This window comes from Elephas maximus, chromosome 14 (genome assembly GCF_024166365.1).
Source record: "Elephas maximus indicus isolate mEleMax1 chromosome 14, mEleMax1 primary haplotype, whole genome shotgun sequence".
Classification (NCBI taxonomy): domain Eukaryota; kingdom Metazoa; phylum Chordata; class Mammalia; order Proboscidea; family Elephantidae; genus Elephas; species Elephas maximus.
Window position 1 is genome coordinate 88,182,703 of NC_064832.1, and position 18,740 is coordinate 88,201,442.

At 37.8% G+C, this 18,740-nt stretch overlaps 1 protein-coding gene across 1 annotated transcript in view; it reads left to right on the plus strand.

The window, feature by feature from the left end:
* GPC6 (glypican 6) overlaps nucleotides 1–18,740 on the plus strand; it is a 1,286,079-nt gene that overhangs the window by 620,644 nt on the left and 646,695 nt on the right. Inside the window, exon 3 of the mRNA XM_049852914.1 lies at nucleotides 17,253–17,644. Coding sequence (XP_049708871.1) covers nucleotides 17,253–17,644 — 392 coding nt within the window. The remainder of the gene's footprint in view (nucleotides 1–17,252; nucleotides 17,645–18,740) is intronic.

The window sequence follows — 18,740 nt, forward strand, 5'->3', positions numbered from 1 at the left end:
TCTCTTCCTGCTTCCTTCTGCTCCTGAATCCTCCATGGGGCTGTTGCTTATATCTACATCTACCACTCCTTCTCAATTTCAGGACATGGCCCCTGGGGTGAGGGACACAAACTAACCAATCTCCTTAAGGTAAGCCACAGACACTTCATTTGCATTGTGGGCTACAACTCACCCTATTAGCATAGTTTATTGCCAATGCCTGCAAAGTACATACCAATCACAAGGCAGACTTCAACCCAGGACCAGACAAAAAGTATCAAACCAAGTTGTTTACAGCTTACCTAGAAAGTGTCAATTAACCTGGACAAAAGTAACAAACCTTCTGGGGAACTAGGGCAAAGGTAACTCCTCAGGCTTAGGGGAAAAACTCTCTCAAACTGTTTTTCCAAAGAATCAAGGCAAAAGGTCACATGAAGGAATTCATTTAACCGCAGGTGGTTTTGAACCTCCAACCTTTCAGTTAGCAGCTGAGTGTTTACCTCTGCAGAGAGGTGATGAAATGACCATCTTTCTTTCCTTTGGACTAGCATTTATAATAATTAGAAATGGAGTTTTAATGACTACCGATTCTATCAATTTGGGAGATCATTCTCTGTCTAGACATAAATAGAAATTAGCTCTATTTTAAAAAACAAGCCTTCAAATACTAAAACTGCAGATGTTCTTATTATTGATGAATGATTACCTAACCTTACTTGGGACCATTATTTTACAGACAGCAAGCTGTGCCTTAGAGGCTACTTTTCGTTTCTATTTTTATTAAGTCGTTTTTACTAATCAGCATGAATCTACTACATTTAGAGTCAGGAGACTCAAATTCTATTCACTGCTATTTTGTTGATGTATTCTGTGATTTTGAGTAAATTTTCTGCTCTCTCAATGCTTTTGTATTCTTTTTGCCTTAATTGTTAGACTTAGAAAGAAATCCTTTCACTACTTATTTTTAAGTAGGTATTTCCTCCATCATTAAATACCATGCTTACGTTAAATAATGTATATTACAATTTTTTCAATTATGAATGCAATCTGTGGTCACTGTAGAAATTTTAGAAAATTAGACAATGTACAGAGAATAAAATGTAAATCAACCATAAGCTTACAACCCACTGTAAACATATTTTATATTTTCTTTTGATTTTTCTGCATCTATATACAAATTATTTATAAAATTGGAATTGTACTGGGTATGTACTATAGTTTTGTTTCTGTTATTTCCGTCTTAGCACTTCCTTATAGCATCAAGTTTTATATTAAAGGTGGATTTCCTTGTGAGTCTGGTGAAGCCACGTGTCAGAGCTCTTCATTTTAACAGGTTTTTTCTAAGGAGAACAGGAAGTGTTGCGATGAGTCTAGTCTCGGTTGAACATTATGGTCACCTGGGAAGCATGAAGATAGTAATGACAGCTGGGTCCCATCCTCTAGGAGACTGTGGTTTAATTGGTTTGGGGTGCAGCCTGGGCATCAAAAGTTTTTAAAGCTACGCAAGTGATTTCAGTGGGTGCCCACTGAGTTGTATGCTCAGAAGGAAAAAAACAAAAAAAAAACTCATAGTCATGACCTATAAGACAGAGTAGAACTGACTCATGGAGTTTCCAAGTTGTGCCTGGTGGATGCGAACTGCTGACGCTTTGGTTAGCAGCTGTAGCACTTAACTATTATGCCACCAGGGTTTGATCAGAAGAGAGAGGGAAGTAAATTCCATTTGGCTGCTGCTCCTCAGTCTCCTTGTAGCTTATACAATCTCTTATTGCAGTATCTCAGGTCATTATCACAAGCTTTCACAGCTTATGATAAACTAGCCTAGGCCCCAGGTTTCAGAAACCACCTTCAGTGGTTTGATGCTTATAATAGTTTTTCTACAAAATGGCCCAACAAGTAATTGATTGAAGGAAGGGAAGCTAGGAAGTGAACTAGGTTTGAAAACAGAGTGACATGTATTACTACCATTCCCAATTTTGAAACCTAATTGATTCTTTCAATTGAGAAAAAAAAGGGGGGAGGGGAGGGAGATGGTTTTAAGGTGCCTTTAGTTCATGGTTCCTGAGTGATGCAAACAATTAATGTGCTCCAAAAGGTTGGAGGTTTGAGTCCACCCAAAGGCACTTCAGAATAAAGGCCTGGCAATCTCCTTCTGAACAATCAGCCTATGGAGCACTGTTGTACTCTGACACACAAGGTGGTGCTATGAGTAGAAATTGATTTGATGGTAACTGGTTTTCTGGTTAGTTCAGTTCTATACTTTAGGTGCATAATGGGTTAAACGGGCATCCAAGCTGTGTTTAGTGTCTTTGCCGAAAGAAAAATGGAAGAGTGTTGGGGGCTGGCTCAAAAGGGACATTTTCTACAGGCCAAATTTAAGGAGCTATGCAATGAAGAAAATGAACTTTGAATTTGATATGCAGGGCTTAGGGTGAAGAAGAAACACAGTCTGCAGACTCAAAACAGTTGTTTGTTCTTGGCAGCAACTGTCGGCAAATTTCAAGCTTAATTCATAATTCTGGGAATTAATGGTTTATCTATATCACCTAGTGAATATAAATGGCCTAATCAGTCTTTCTGATTTTAAAAGGTATCTTCAGGAGAAATAGCTACCAATAAACAAAACTACCAAGAAATAAAACATTTATCAATTGAATGTGTAAAGGATCACTGAGTATAGGAAAAGTCTAACCTTGTGAGATGTGAAATCAAGCCAACAATTTCTATAAAATGCTTTATTGCTTCAAATCTCCCTACACCAGCCAATTACATAGTGCTGCTTTCCAGGTAACTTTGCTGTTAATAGCTGAATTTACACCTCGTTCCTAAAATTCTCCTGTCAGCTTAATCTAGTCAGCTGACTTTACTTCAGCGATATTAAATTAAAGGACTTTGGTACAATGTATTGATTATTTTTAACAAACGCTTGTGATTGTAAACTGATGATTTTTCATTAAAAATCTTATCATGTAAGTCTAGTCAATTAGATTACAGACATTGCAAGAATTTGAGTTGTGACATCCAAGTGAGTGGAGTATTTAAGAAAGCATTTTTATGTCATATTGATCTTCCACACTTGTTGGTTATAGGATTTCCCCCACATTCTTATGTTTCTACTTATTTACGTCTAATTTATAAGAGTTTCCAACACATTTTGGGAGTAATATAATAAAAATTTCCTTTGGATTGATATAATGAGCAATTTGTGAACCATATATTATATAATATTTTTAACAGCAGATAGATTTATAATTTTCTGAAACGAACATAGACTAAATTTGTGAGGAGCACTATGTTCTGTTCCAGGTCATTTGTTAGTTCTTGTAAGACGTTAAAAGATTGTTTAAACTTTCATTTTTGGTAATTATTGGAAGGGAAAGTTAAAAAAAGTAAATTGTAAAAGAAGTAGGTTCTCCTCAAAAGAGATCTACATAAATGGGAAAACATACATGGTCATGGATAGGTAGCCTCAACATTGTGAAAATGACAATGCTACCCAAAGCAATTTACAAATACAATGCAATCCTGATCCAAGTACCAGCAACATTCTTTAAAGAGATGGAAAAACTAATCAATAAATTTATATAGAAAGGGAAGAAACCCTGGATAAGGAAAGCACTATTGAAGAAGAATAAAGTAGGAGGACTCACACTACCTGACCTCAGAGCCTATTATACAGCTATCGTAGTAAAAACAGCCTGGTACTGGTACAGACACAGTGACCAGTGGAAAAGAATTGAGAACCCAGAGGTAACCCCCTTCACCTTAGGTCACCAGATCTTTGACAAGAGCCCAAAGTCCATCAAATGGGGAAAAGACATTCTTTTTAACAAATGGTTTTGACAAAACTTGATGTCCATCTGCAAAAAAGTGAAACGGGACCCATATCTCACACCATACTCAAAAAAAGTAATTCCAAATGGATCAAAGACCTAGATATAAAGCCAAAAACTATAAAGTTCATAGAAGAAAAAATAGGATCAACGCTAGAGGCCCTAATACATGGCATTAACAGGATACAAACCATAACTAACAATACACAAACTCCAGAAGATAAGCTAGATAACTAGGATCTTCTAAAAATTAAACACTTATGCTCATCAAAAGACTTCATCAAAAGAGTAAAAAAGGGAACTTACAGACTGAGAAAAAAATTTTGGCTATTACAAATCTGACAAAGGTCTAATCTCTAAAATCTACAGGAAAATACCACACCTCTAAAACCAAAAGACAAATAATCCAATTAAAAAATGGGCAAAGGAAATGAATAGACACTTCACCAAAGAAGACATTCAAGCAGCTAACAGACATATGAGGAAATGCTTTCAATCACTAGCCATTAGAGAAATGCAAATCAAAACTACAATGAGATACCATCTCACCCCGGCATTACTGGCACATATCAAAAGAACAGAAAGTCACAAATGTTGGAGAGGCTGCAGGGAGATTGGAACTCTTATGCACTGTTGGTGGGAATGAAAAATGATACAACCATTTTGGAAAATGATGTGGTGCTTCCTTGGAAAGCTGGAAATAGAAATACCATCTGATCCAGCAACCCCTCTCCTAGAAACATAAAAAAAACACCAACATCGCATGAGTAGACATATGTACACCCATGTTCATTGCAGCATTGTTCAGAATAGCAAAAAGATGGAAACAACCTAGATGCCCATCAACAAATGAATGGATAAACTGTTGTACATATACGCAATGGAGTACTATGCAACGATAAAGAACAATGATAAATCTTCAAAGCATCTCAAAACATGGATGAATCTGGAGGGCATTATGCTGAGTGAAATAAGTCAATCACAAAAGGACAAATATTGTATGAAACCACTACAATAAAAATTCATGAAAAGGCTTACACAAACAAACAAAAAACAATCTTTGCTGGTTACGAGGGAGGGGAGGGATGGGGATGGAAAAATACTAAACAGACAATAGATAAGTGGTAACTTTGGTGAAGGGTAAGGCAGTACACAATACTGGGGAAGCCAGCACACCCTGTACAACCCAAGGTCATGTAAGCTCCACAGACACATCCAAAGTCCCTGAGGGACCAAATTGCTGGGCTGAGGGCTGTGGGGACCATGGTCTCAGGGAACATCTAGCTCAACTGGCATAACATAGTTTATAACGAATATGTTCTACGGTCTACTTTGGTCAGTAGTGTCCGGGGTCTTAAAAGCCTGTGAGCAGCCAACTAAGATACTCCACTGGTCTCACCCCTTTGGGAGCAAGGGAGAATGAAGAAAACTAAAGATACAAGAGAAAGATTAGTTCAGAGGACTAATGGACCACAACTACCACAGCCTCTACCAGACTGAGTCCAGTACAATTAGATGGTGCCCGGCTACCACTACTGACTACTCTGGCAGGGATCACAATAGAAGGTCCCAGACAGAGCTAGGGAAAAATGTAGAACAAAATTCTAACTCGCAAGAAAAGACCAGATTTACTGGCCTGACAGATACTTAAGAAACCCGGAGGGTATGGACCCTGGACACCCTCTGAACTCAGTAATGAAGTCACTCCTGAGGTTCACCCTTCATCCAAAAATTAGACAGGTCCATAAAACAGAATGAGAGTAAAGGGACATACCAGCCCAGGGGCAAGGACTAGAAGGCAGGAGGGACAGGAAAACTGGTAATAGGGAACCCAAGATCGAGAAGGGAGAGTGTTGACATGTTATAGGATTGTTAACCAATGTCATAAAACAATATGTGTACTGTTTAATGAGAAATTAGTTTGTTCTGTAAACCTTCATCTAAAGTACTATTAAAAAAAAAAGAAAATCTAATTTAAAAAAATGTAGGTTTTGTTTAACCTATTATCAGAGTAGGGTGTTATTTTTCTTTTTTCCTTTTTTTAATTTCTATACTGTCTATTTTATATGCTGGGGTTACCATGAGATTTTATGCTTGTGAAATTCTACCAGGACTTATTAGACCACAAACTTAGAAAATTTAGAGTTTTCCCATTCCACTTTAAAATTTAATGTCATCTAAATCCTCTAAATCATTTAACTGATTTAAGAATTTGCTTTTGGATTTTAGTTACCTTGCAGGGCAATATGTGAGATCAAAACGCTGCTGATTTGTCCGAGCAAATTTCACATATAAAATAAAAATGAGAGAAGGAAAAGGACTTTAGTCTGCTATCTATGACGTGCTTAGCAGACTGATAATCAGATTTCTTCCTTGCTACAAGAATTTAAAGGAGTCTTATTTTTTATTGATTTTATGTATTTTCAAACATTTCACTTGAGATTTTGACCCTTTATGTCAGGGATGGCAACTTTTTTCTTTTTCTGTCAAAGGATTTTTTTGACTTTTGGTATCATGTAAAGTCCCTTCGGCATATTCTTCTTTGTTGTTTCGTTTGTTCATTTGTTTGTTTTTATCCAAACATTTATAAATGTAAATACCATTCTTATTTAGAATAAAAAGTCACCAACTGGGAGCCAAGAAGTTGCAGTTTGCCAACCCTTGCTTTTAACTGCCATAGGATTTTCTAAAGCCTGTCCCCTGGAAGGCTTGTTTTAAAGATACTAACCCTGGGAGGAGAATTCTTTGGGGGAAGGCTTCTGGGGGATGCTGGAATAACCAAAGTAAGCAGATTCTCTACTGACAGTACTTTCCCAATCTAGAGGCGTTACTGTGTGCATTGGAATCCCCACGGGACCTTTCATGTGTAGTTCAGGCCCATCAGGAAGACGCCCTCTCTGAGGCAACTAAGTGTTCCTTGGAAACCAGGGATCCAGGACAGCAGGATTTTTACGTGCCTGTGTATCACTTTATGTATTTTTTTTGTGTATCACTTTATGTATATCACTTTATGAGATACATTTTTGGTTAAATATTTATAGTATTGTCCTGTGTGCCAGTCCTTGTTGTAGTCACTGCAGCTATAATCCCTGGTTCCATGACTTATATTTTTTTCTAGTGGAAGCCACTCCTTTGAGGAGAAGATGCCAGCCCTAGAGATTTGAGCACGCTCTGCAGTCTTAGTTATCTACGTCACATAATTAGTACTGGTGGAAAAATAATCACACATGAAAATTGTTTTTATAAATATTTTATATGTGACTTTAAAATGCATTTTTCAATTTATATTTAAAATAGGATTATAGTCAATGTCCCAGGAGTTTATAATACTCCCCATTAATTATTCAAATCACAGAGTAATAATTTGACGTAGGGTAAAGTTCAAAGCCACCCATCTGTCTTGGTCTTTTTTAGAACTCATCCTTGTCCCTAAAAGCTTTGGCGCTCCGGGTTCCAGGCTAGCCCAGTGGTCAAGTACAACTCTCTTAACCTTATCTGTTCTCAGTTTCCTCAACCTCAAACTAGTTCTACTAACATCTGATTTGCATACAATGTGTATGAAGGCCCCTAACACCGTATCTGACACTTGTTGGATGGCAGTAAGCAGCAATTATTATTAGATGCTATTCTCTAGTTATCCTTGAAATTATCATCATTCATTGTTTTGAATTCTTTTTTGGTCTTTATTTAAGGTTTGGTATCTTTAATCCAAAAATGTAACAGAGGCAAATATAAATAATGAAGATAATCTATGGCCACGTTGTTTGCATCTGTTGCCACTCAGGTTTGTTGCTTTGTTTTGTTCTGTTTTTGCCTTACTTTTGGTTATAATAATCCCCCAGAGAGGAAAGATGTGAATTGATCGCTTTGAAATTATATGAATTTTTATTAATTCCTGGGATGAATTGACTGAATAAATTATAATACTCATTACAGTACAATATGCTTTAATCAGTGCTTAAACACACACACACACAGAGCAAGAAATTATGAATCAAAGAAATAGAAAATCACAAATGAATTTTTGCCGCTGGCAAATTGTCTCAGTAATTTCATAAACACTGATATTTTCATTTTTGAATAAATTGGTATTCTGAAAATAATTTTATGTAATTCTGACCCATTGTTTGTTAAAACAGGGTCTATGTCTTACACAAATGTGCAAATGGATTTTTTAATAAAAAGTACTGAGGCGATATGGTAGGGTATCTATTGAAAACAGCTCTTCCCTTTCCCATATGCCTTTAATTTTTAGCCTGCACTCATGAAAAAACGAAAGATGGCATAATCTTCTTTATTATGAACAACAGCAAAAAACGAAAGCTCCCAAATGAGTTTAATCAATACAACAGGTTGACCGTGTGAGACTCAAAAGTGGTTTGGGAGTTGGTTTAAATGGTGCACAGTGTGCTTCACTTACGTGAAGTGTGTGAGCCAATGTGAATGCCCTCAGCTTGGTCGGGGCACGGGCTGTGAGACCCAGGCCCGGCAGACCTAGTAGCAGGAGAGTCAGGCAGCATGCCAGGCAAAGCGTGCCACAGGACAGGCAGGGCTGGTGAGACAGGAAGTCAAGGACTGGCGCGGCAGTACTGAAAACCAACATGCTTTTGAATGGAGCCACAAGATACTTTATATACAGATGCTCGTGAACTTGGAGCATGGGAAGATATGAATGTGTGTATGTGTGTGTGTTTACATGTGTGCATGTGTGTGTATATATATGATTGTGTATGTAGAAACATCTGGAGGACGACAGGAGGGCAGGCAGATCAGTTACGCTCTGTTCTAAGAGGTAATTTGTAGCATTTTCCTCCCGTGTAAGTGGGCCCACAAAGTCATAACTAACAGGAGTTTAAAGCAGATGGAGTCAAGGTCACCTTCACCCAGAGATCTATTCATTCACTCACTCTTCACCGCTTTAAAGGCCCTGCTATGTGACAGGCACCATGCACGGAGATGGCAATATTGTCCACCAGAAATCATGCCTGTGAATATAACTATATTTTCATCCATTTAAAACACAGCTCCTCACATTTATCTTATAAAGAAATTGTGGGATTCACGAGGCCTAGAAGTATGCTGGGCTTTTTTTCTCAGACTATTTTGCTGTCCTATTTGTAGCCCCCTGGAATTTATCAGTAGAACGGTGCCTCTCAATGTGGGGGTTACAGTGGAGTGATTTTACCCCCAGGAGGCATTGGCAATGTCTGGAGACATTTTTTAGTTGTCTTTACACTTACAACCATTTTTTTTTTTTTTACCTTATCGTTAGTAACATATACTACATGTAATGTTGCAGTGTGTAATTTGCTGATGTCATCGTATCTGTAAGTTTATATGTAATGTTTCTAATCTCCAAAGACAAATAAAGATACTGAAAATAAAAGGCAATAATAATGAAAACTAAAAAAAAAAGAGGTACTTGACTTACATCAGAACCTACTTATGAAGGAATCCTCAGAATGGAACCCTGTCGTAATGCTACTGGTATCTAGCAGGGACAGGCCAAGGATGCTTCTAACCATCCTACAATGCACAAAAGAGCCCCCCACAACAAAGATCATCTGGTCCAAAATGTCCATTGGCCAAGGTTAAGGAATGCTGGTCAACTTCTAAATACCACATAAGCTATAATTTGCCAAGGAGAACTTCAATTGGCAAGGCTTTGCTGGGCAAGAACAATCCTTATCTCTTCTTCCAAGGCCTCACTCGCCAGGCAGGGGGAAAGATAATCCATTTGGGGACCATGTTTTCTGACTTCAATAGACCCCGCCTTCAAAGTCCAACATAGAAAAGAGTAAATGACACTATGGGTTTTCCTGCACTAAATGCTCCTCATTAATTCAGCATTTTCCTGACCGTATCAGTTTATTATGTAAATGAGGGGAGTTTTAAAAGGAGTTGTGATTTTCAAAGATGTACCTCAAGGCTAGCAGATGTGTTCAGAATCAGAAAGGATGCTCCTACTCACTTGACCTTGGAAAAGGCTTGGGGTGGGGACTAGTGTATGATAGCTTATTGTGTTTCTATTCAACATAGCCCTTTTATGCTATCAGCTTTCCAAACCATTTCGTCCTCCACTCCAGCTCCTCCTCTGGGTCTTTCCTCAGCCAGACTTTGGGCCTTGAGCTGACTGAACTGATGTAGCATGCTAGGGGCCCAGGGTGCAGTGTTGAAAGAAAGAAATTATGAGAGAGAAACATCCACATATACACATTTACATACTTGTGTCTGTGTGTGCTGCACATATGTGTGTATTTCTGGGTTTAGGAGGGCAAATTTATCATTTCTGCTCCCCTGGGGAAGACAAGTGCTATCTGTGCCATTATTAATAGGTGTAATCAATGACTAGTAACTGAAGGTTTTCGTTCATTGGGTTCTGGGATTACAGGTCACTATATTGTCCTGAATCATTTATTTAAATGAGCTTTCAGTGAGGAGTACTTTTGTGAACTTGAGAGTAAAACACAGGTAGTACCAGATTTACATTGTATTTAAGTTGCCAGGAATCACACTTACGACCATTCTTTTTGTTTTTTTTATGTCTTATCATTAATATGAACTATATATAATGTTGCAGAGTGTAATTTGCTGATGTCATTATATCTGTAAGTTTACGTGTAATGTTTCCAACACTCAAAGACAAAGACCAGATTTTAAAGATACTTATAATAAAAGGCAACAATAATGAAACTTAAAAAAAAAAGAGTACTTGATTTATGTCAGAACTGACATACAATGGAGTCATTGGAATGGAACCCTGTTCTAAGTCAGGGGGCTACCTGTAGTAAAACACTTCAATTCCCAGGTAAATGCTAAAAAAAAAAAAAAAAACCTGTCACCATCAAGTCAATTCTGACAGAGTAGAACTGCCCCATAGAGTTTACAAGGAGCAGCTGGTGGATTCAAACTGCCAACCTTTGTTTATCAGCTGAACTCTTAACCACTGCACCACCAGGGCTCCAGTTAAATGCTACACAGTTTTAAATCCAATCTCATGCCTAATCCACTACAGAATAGGTTTATCCATAGCAGTATTAATGGGACAACATTTCCAACTTGAAAGGAAGAAGGTTTTGGGGGTTTTATGTGGTCTACAAATTGCTAGAGAGCCTTTAGTTTGACTTTCCCCTCTTGCTGGTGTTTCCCTTTGGCCCTGTGTGCTCTTCTGTTTTTATCCATTTTGTTTTGGAGCTCTCATTTAAAGCCTTTCACAGATATCCTTAGGGCACCTCTTGGCTCTTAGGAGTGGATTCTTCCCCCTTAAGAGGCCTCTCCAAGCTATCAGGCAGCATCCCACAGGCCTTCCTTTTGCTTTTGGAACAGTGGTGTTTTTTATCTACAAGATTGTTCTCCCACTTAAGGCAGTCTGCCCCGCAGCAAACAGATGTTTGCATCCGGATCTCCCCTCTAGATGAATAAAACACTCCCAGAGGCTAGTGCTGGCTGGAAGAGTTCTCTTGTGCACCTATGAAGCATAACTTAGCCTTAAGCGCCCATCTTTGATGTATATTTTGTGATTGGGGAAGAAGACAAAAAAAAAAAATCAAATTGCATTTCTGTCAAGCTGTTTCTTGAAGATGAGAGTTTCTGTTGACTGGTGTTTTAATCCAATGTGAGCTTTGTCCTGTCTGGTTAAACAAAGGTCAGATTGAGATTGCTTTTCCTTATATTGTTCTTCAATTTGGTTCTCTGCGTTACTGTTTGCATGTAATACTTCATCAGCAAAATGGATCGGATAACTGTCTTCCCAACCTCCATCATGTTTGGTTTGCTGAGAAACAATTTTTATCCAAGCATAAAATAGTTTGTTCAAAGAGTCAACCTTCAAAAGGTGGAAGTTTATGGACATGTTGAAAATGAAATGAGCATACTTATTTTTGGAGGACATTAGTTTTGCCTCAGTGCCTTGGATCCTCATATTTCATGTGATCTAAGATCAATGCACCTCAAGGTAGCAAAATTTGTCATAATTGGCTGATCCATTAGTGTCTTCTAACATCAAATATTAACTTTGACTGTGAGATCACTAAACCATATAATGATTTTGAACAAGGAATAATAGTTTGACTTTTGAGAACCGGTGAAGTTAATAGCAAACTTTTGTTCACTCTGCCTGTTTGAGACAATGACACAACTTTAGTCGAAAACTTAAGTTTGGAATCTAATGAAGTGTTTCTTGAGCCATATTTATTGAAAGATATCAACTTGTTTTCTATATTCAACTGTTGTTAGTGGCGCCTTCTAGTTAATTCCAAATCATAGCAACCCCATGTGACAGAGTAGAACTGCCCCATAGGGTTTTCTAGGCTGTAATTAAGAGCTCAGCTGCTAACCAAAAGGCTGGCAGTTCGAATCCACCAGCTTCTCTTTGGAAACCCTGTGGGGCGGTTCTACTCTGCCCTATAGTCTCCATGAGTCAGAATAGACTCCACGGCAACAGGAATCTTTATGGGAGAAGATGGCCAGGTCTTTCTCCCTCAAAGCCACTGGGTAGGTTTGAACCGCCAACCTTTAGGTTAGCAGCTGAGCACTTACTCATTGCATCACCAGGGCTCCTTTACTAATATTAATTTAAGTATAAGAAAGCAAACTGCAGTGAACTGGTAGCCTGCTTTTACCCATTCAGCTTCAAGTGGTGATAAGCATGATATTTCAGAGGCCCAATGTCGGGAGGGAAAAAGCCTAAAGAGAGTTACCTTCAATAGAAGAAAGAAAAAAAAAAAAATGAAATTTTTATCCCTAGAGACAAGCACTTATGGCTCAAATCTTTGGAGAACAATAGGAATCAAAGATTTTTTTTTTTTTCTTTAGCCTTTTGCAAATCCAGACCACACTATTGATTACTGACTATTCATTGCTGAAGGCAGTACTCCGTATTCAATGAATTAAGCTTTAATTCCTGAGTCCAACAAAATAATTGACCTCAAAAAGAAGATAAATGAACAGGCTGTCCTGAGCTCATGATGAGAATCCACTTTCCAGTCTCATTATATTAGTATTTTTCAAATCAGTGATTTTTTTTCCAGCTTCTTTCAAAATCTATAAAACCTTTCAGCCTCTTCCCATATCAAAAAACCCAATCTATTTTCATTCTTGGTTTCAAGGTTGAAAGGTTTTACTTACGAAATTTTTATACTTCAGTATTAATAATATAATATAGTGTCCATTTTTGAACAAGCCGACTCGACAGCAGTGGTTTTGGGTTAGGTAACTAGTATTTCTGAAAAAAATCTGAAATAATCGGATTTCATAAAATCATAAATAATGATACATAGATAGAGACAAATAGCTGTCATCAGTCAGTGCTTACTCATGGCGACCTTATGTACAACTGAATGAACGTTGCCTGGTTCTGAGTTGCCCTTACAATCTCCAGCATGTTCAAGTCCATTGTTGCAGCTGTTTTGCCAATCCGTCTCACCAAGCATCTCCCTTACCCTCACTGGCCCTCTGCGTCACCAGACATGATATCCCTATCCAATAGTTAAGCCCTCCTGATGATGTTGTGTCCAAGGCATGCAAGTTGGGCAATGCTCTGTTGTGATCTACAAGGTTTACATTGGAAAATTTTCAGTAGCACATTACCAGGCCTTTCTTCCTAATTTGTCTTAGTGCTGAAGATCTGCTGAAACCTGTCCACCATGGGTGATCCTGCTGGTATTTGAAATACCAGTGACATAGCATTCATCATCATAACAACACACAAGCCATAGCTGTACTACAAACTAATAGACAGGTGGTGGAACTTCGATATATAGCATACTTTATATATAGCATAAATTGATCACTTGGTGATTTTGAAAATTTTGCCCTATCTGCTTCAACAATCATTTTTCTTATCTGATCCCTGAAGGGTAGAGAAGTTTAATAATATTTAAACTGATGTTACATTTAGAGAAAATAAAAATAAGAACTATTTGGTGACTTGAACCAGATCACACAGGGGATATGAACCATAACTTTGAGGTACTTACCTCAGTTGTTGCTGCCACTGTAGAAACAGAATTTCTGCATTCATAGAGATGGCAAATTATTTCATAGTAAGAGGGTAAACAAGAGAACAGAGTTCATTTCAAGCCCTGGTGCTTTGGTTTTAACTGAAAACAAATGTAAACAATCATCATTATTATACCCAAAAACCAAAACCAAATCCATTGCTGTCAACTTGACTCCCATAGGACAGAGTAGAACTGTCCCATAGGGTTTTCAAGGAGCGCCTGGTGGATTTGAACCTCTGACCTTTTGATTAGCAGCCAAACTCTTAACCAGTGTACCACCACGGTTTCCATCATCACTATAAACACTTTTAATTATTGAGACAGTGGTTCAATTCACTATTATTCAGAATTGAAATAGCTAAACCAAGCACTCCTTCAGCCAACTTCCAATAAAGCTGAAATGAAGTGTAATTGCCATGGAGTTTATGGAGAGAGACTCATCACCTCTTTACTTCTGTGTCCCATGAGCGAACCTCCCAGAGATCCAGAAGAGAGAACGCCTTTATTTTACTCCTATTTGGGTTCCTTAAGGTGTTCAAGACTTGATTTGCCACCTCATTAGCTGAGATGGGACATAGCTTCAGGGAATAAAATGTGACTATGAAGAGAAGGAAACCACACCGGAGATCACATGATACAATTTTGCATGAAAAACAACTTGTTTTTTCAACAATATAAATGAGTATGCATGTGGACCTCACTAGATGGAATACACAGGAATAAAATCCACTATATCTATGGAAAGAGAGGATGGAGAACCTCAATAACAACAGTCAGAATAAGGCCAGGGGATGAATGCAAAACAGATCATCAATTGCTCATATGCAAGTTTAAGTTGAAAAAGTTGAAGCTGAAGAAAATTAAAACAAGTCCATGAGAGCCAAAGTATGGCCTTGAGTATATCCCACATGAATTTCAAGAACATCTCAACAACAGATTTGACACATTGAACACTAATGACCAAAGACCAGTCGATTCGTGGAATGACATCAAGGACATCAAAGGTGAAGAGAGCAAAAGTTCATTAAAAAGACAGGAAAGAAAAAAGAGACCAAAATGGATGTCAGAAGAGACTCTGAAACTTGCTCTTGAATATAAATAGCTAAAGCGAAGGGAAGAAATGACAAAGTAAAAGAGCTGAACAGAAGATTTGAAAGATAGGCTCTAGAAGACAAAGTATCATAATGAAACGTGCAAAGACATGGAGCTAGAAAACCAAATGGGAAGAACATGCTCAGCATTTCTCAAACTGAAATAAATGAAGGAAAAAAATTCAAAACTCGAGTTGCAATATTGAAGGATTCCATGGGGCATCAATAGAAGTTGGAAGGAATACACAGAGTCATTGTTCCAAAAAGATTTGGTCAACATTCAATTGTTTCAAGAGCTTGCATATGATCAAGAACTGGGTGCTGAAAGAAGAAGTTCAAGCTTCGCTGAAGGCATTGGTGACAAACAAGGCTCCAGGAATTGACAGAATATCAATTGAGAAGTTTCAACAAATGGATGCAGAGCTCTAAGTATTCACTCGTCTATGCCAAGAAATTTGGAACACAGCTATCTGGTCAACTTACTGGAAGAGATCCATATTTGTACCCATTCCAAAGAAAGGTGATCAGACAGAATACAGAAATTATCAAACAATACCATTAATATCACATGCAAGTAAATTTTGCTGAAGATCATTCAAAAGCAGGTGCAGAAGTACATCAACAGGAAATTGCCAGAAATCCAAGCTGGACTGAGAAGAGGTAATGGAATGGGGAATATCACTGCTGATGTCAGATGGATCTTGGCTGAAATCAGAGAATACTAGAAGGATGTTTACCTTTGTTTTATTAACTTCACAAAGGCATTCGTCTGTGTAGATCATAACAAATTATAAATAATATTGAGAAGAATGGGAATTCTAGAACAGGTAGTTGTGTTCATTTGGAGCCTATACATAGATCAAAGGCAGTTGTTCAAACAGAATAAGGGGATACTTCTTGGTTTAAAAAGATATGTGTCAGGGTTGTATTCTTTTACCGTATGTATTCAATCTTTATGCTGAGCAAATAATCAGAGAAGCTGGGCTACATGAAGAAGAACGTGGCACCAGGATTGGGGGAAAACTCATTAATAACCTGCAATATGCAGATGATACAACTTTCTTGCTGAAAGCAAAGCAGACTTGAAGCACTTATTGATAAAGATCAAAGACTACAGCCCTTAGCATGGATTACTCCTTAAGATAAAGAAAAAAATCGTCACAACTGGGCCAATAAACAACATCATGATAAAGAGAGAAAATAACGAAGTTGTCAAGGATTTCATTTTACTTGAAACCACAACGATATCCACAGAAGGAGCAGTCGACGTATTGCACTGAGCAAATCTGCTGCAAAAGAGCTCTTTAAGGTGTTAAAAAACAAAGATGCCACTTGGAGGACTAAGGCATGCCTGACTCAAGCCATGGTATTTGCAATTGCCTCATACGCCTGCAAAAGCTGAACACTGAATAGGAAGACTGAAGAATTGACGCATTTGAACTATGGCTAAAAGTCCCCAGTGACGCTAACTTGTTTGACTTTTTGCATCCTGTAACGATCCGAGCAACACTCAAGTGCTGCTGTAGAAGACCCACTGCCATTGCCTTCAACGCTGTAGGATAGGAGAGTGCATTTCGTGGGATACTCTTTTTCCTTTAGAACCTCTAAACCAGAAATTGCAATTATCTATATTTTATTCAAGTTCTGTACAATGGTAGGTTCTGTTTGTAATGATAATTCAGGCTATTTCATTGCTTTCTGATTCATTATGGCAGCCCACATTAGTTCATTATAGCTTTTGTATTAGGTGAATTTAATTGAATTATGAATCTCTGAACACTGATAATTGATTGCTATATATAGAAACCCCAAAGAGTCCAAAATATTACATTAATTTGAATATCCCATTTGCAAACTATTCCAAATATAAACAATTTAATTGAATTTAGTGTTAGAACAAATTCATAAATGGACAGAAGCAAATGTATTCATCAGTATGCATTTGTTATTATGTTAATGACAATATTGGCACATTATATTTGCAACATGTTTTGATTTTAATTTCTATTACACCATGAGATTTTCTGAAATGTAATAATAAATGCAAAAACTAATTGAGCAATTTTGGGGAGTTATTAAATGGCAAATTCCTAATGTTAATGGTTGCTCTTCCAAATGGAAATCACGTGGTCTTTTTTCTTTAACTTGTGAAGGATCATAGATACAGGTCAAATCTCATTTCAAATATTGTTATCAATGGTTCCTTGATACTCTAATCACAGGGTACTTTATTATGCCCACTAAAAGCAGTTGTTTTTAGGATAAATAGATGCTCGTTTGTTTTTTGTTGCTATTGTTTTGTTTTTAGATCTTACAAGTTCATGACTACTTTCTCGTTTTATTGACAGAATTTTTCCGCGAGCTCCTGGAGAATGCGGAAAAGTCACTCAATGATATGTTTGTACGGACCTATGGGATGCTGTACATGCAAAACTCAGAAGTGTTCCAGGACCTCTTCACGGAGCTGAAAAGGTACTACACGGGGGGCAACGTGAACCTGGAGGAGATGCTCAACGACTTCTGGGCTCGGCTCCTGGAACGGATGTTTCAGCTGATAAACCCGCAGTATCACTTCAGCGAGGACTACTTGGAGTGCGTGAGCAAATACACAGACCAGCTGAAGCCGTTTGGCGATGTGCCCCGGAAATTGAAGATTCAGGTCACCCGTGCTTTCATTGCCGCTCGAACGTTTGTCCAAGGACTGACTGTGGGCAGAGAAGTTGCAAATCGAGTTTCCAAGGTAATGGCAAAGCTGCTTTCTAATTGGTTTTCTTCTTTCATTCTGTTTTTAAAACACTGAAAAAAAAATCAACCTAAAAGTTCTATTTACAGGGGTCTTTGCTTTTAGAGAAATCAGCTAAATGTCCAAGCTTCATTTTGCTTTATTTCCTTGCTTTGTGTGAGAGAAGACAAGATTTCAAGCAACCCGATGTCATTTCGAACATAAAGTCAATATTTATCCGCAATATAGCAAAGAAGATTTTACCAGGAAGAGTGATAAAAACAGGTGTCTTGCAACCATAATCACTTGGCATTTCCGATCAGAGTTTTTTAAGAATGATAAATATTTACAAAACAGTCCATTCAAGGCTATAATCCTCCAGGAAGTCACAAGGTGACAGTCTTCATAGGTCCTGCAAACAGAGACAAGTTGTTCTTCAAAACACCAGCAGCTGGCATTCCTTCTTCTTTAGCACACTTGTCAAAGTGGCCACGTTCCTTAATAGTGAAGGAAGAGCCCTTTGCTGACACCTGTAGAACCCAATTAGGGAGGACTAATGAATACAAAGCAGAGTCTGGCAGAGAATTCCTTTTGTTATCCACTGTCTTTGCAATTCAGTGCCATATATTGCACTGGGCTCATGAGAAAGATAAATCACTAATACAGGTTTGTACCTTTCCTTGAGGGTGATGTCTTTAAACCTTTAATGCAAGGGGCCTTTCTCCATTGCTGTCTTTAAACATTGACTATTCCTGTGTCGAGGATATCTGCCTTTGTTTAAGTTCTTCTCTGATATTTAACTGCTCTTATGAGATAGGTATGCCCATTTGTGAGGTCAGCTCAACAAATAAACTGAAAGATGATTACTTGAAGAGATAAAGTAAAAACAATACATACCAGGAATCTAGTATTATGTCACCCAAAGAAGGTCATATTTGAACAAAGATTATTACCAGATACTACTTTTCTTTTGCAAAGTACTGCCAAAGAACACACAGTACCTTTTATATCTATTGGTACTATTCTACAGTTTTTTATTTTCACACATTGATCTTTTAAATATTTACATCTTGGCTTAAACATTGTGTTGTTTATCTTTAAAAATGTTTCTGTA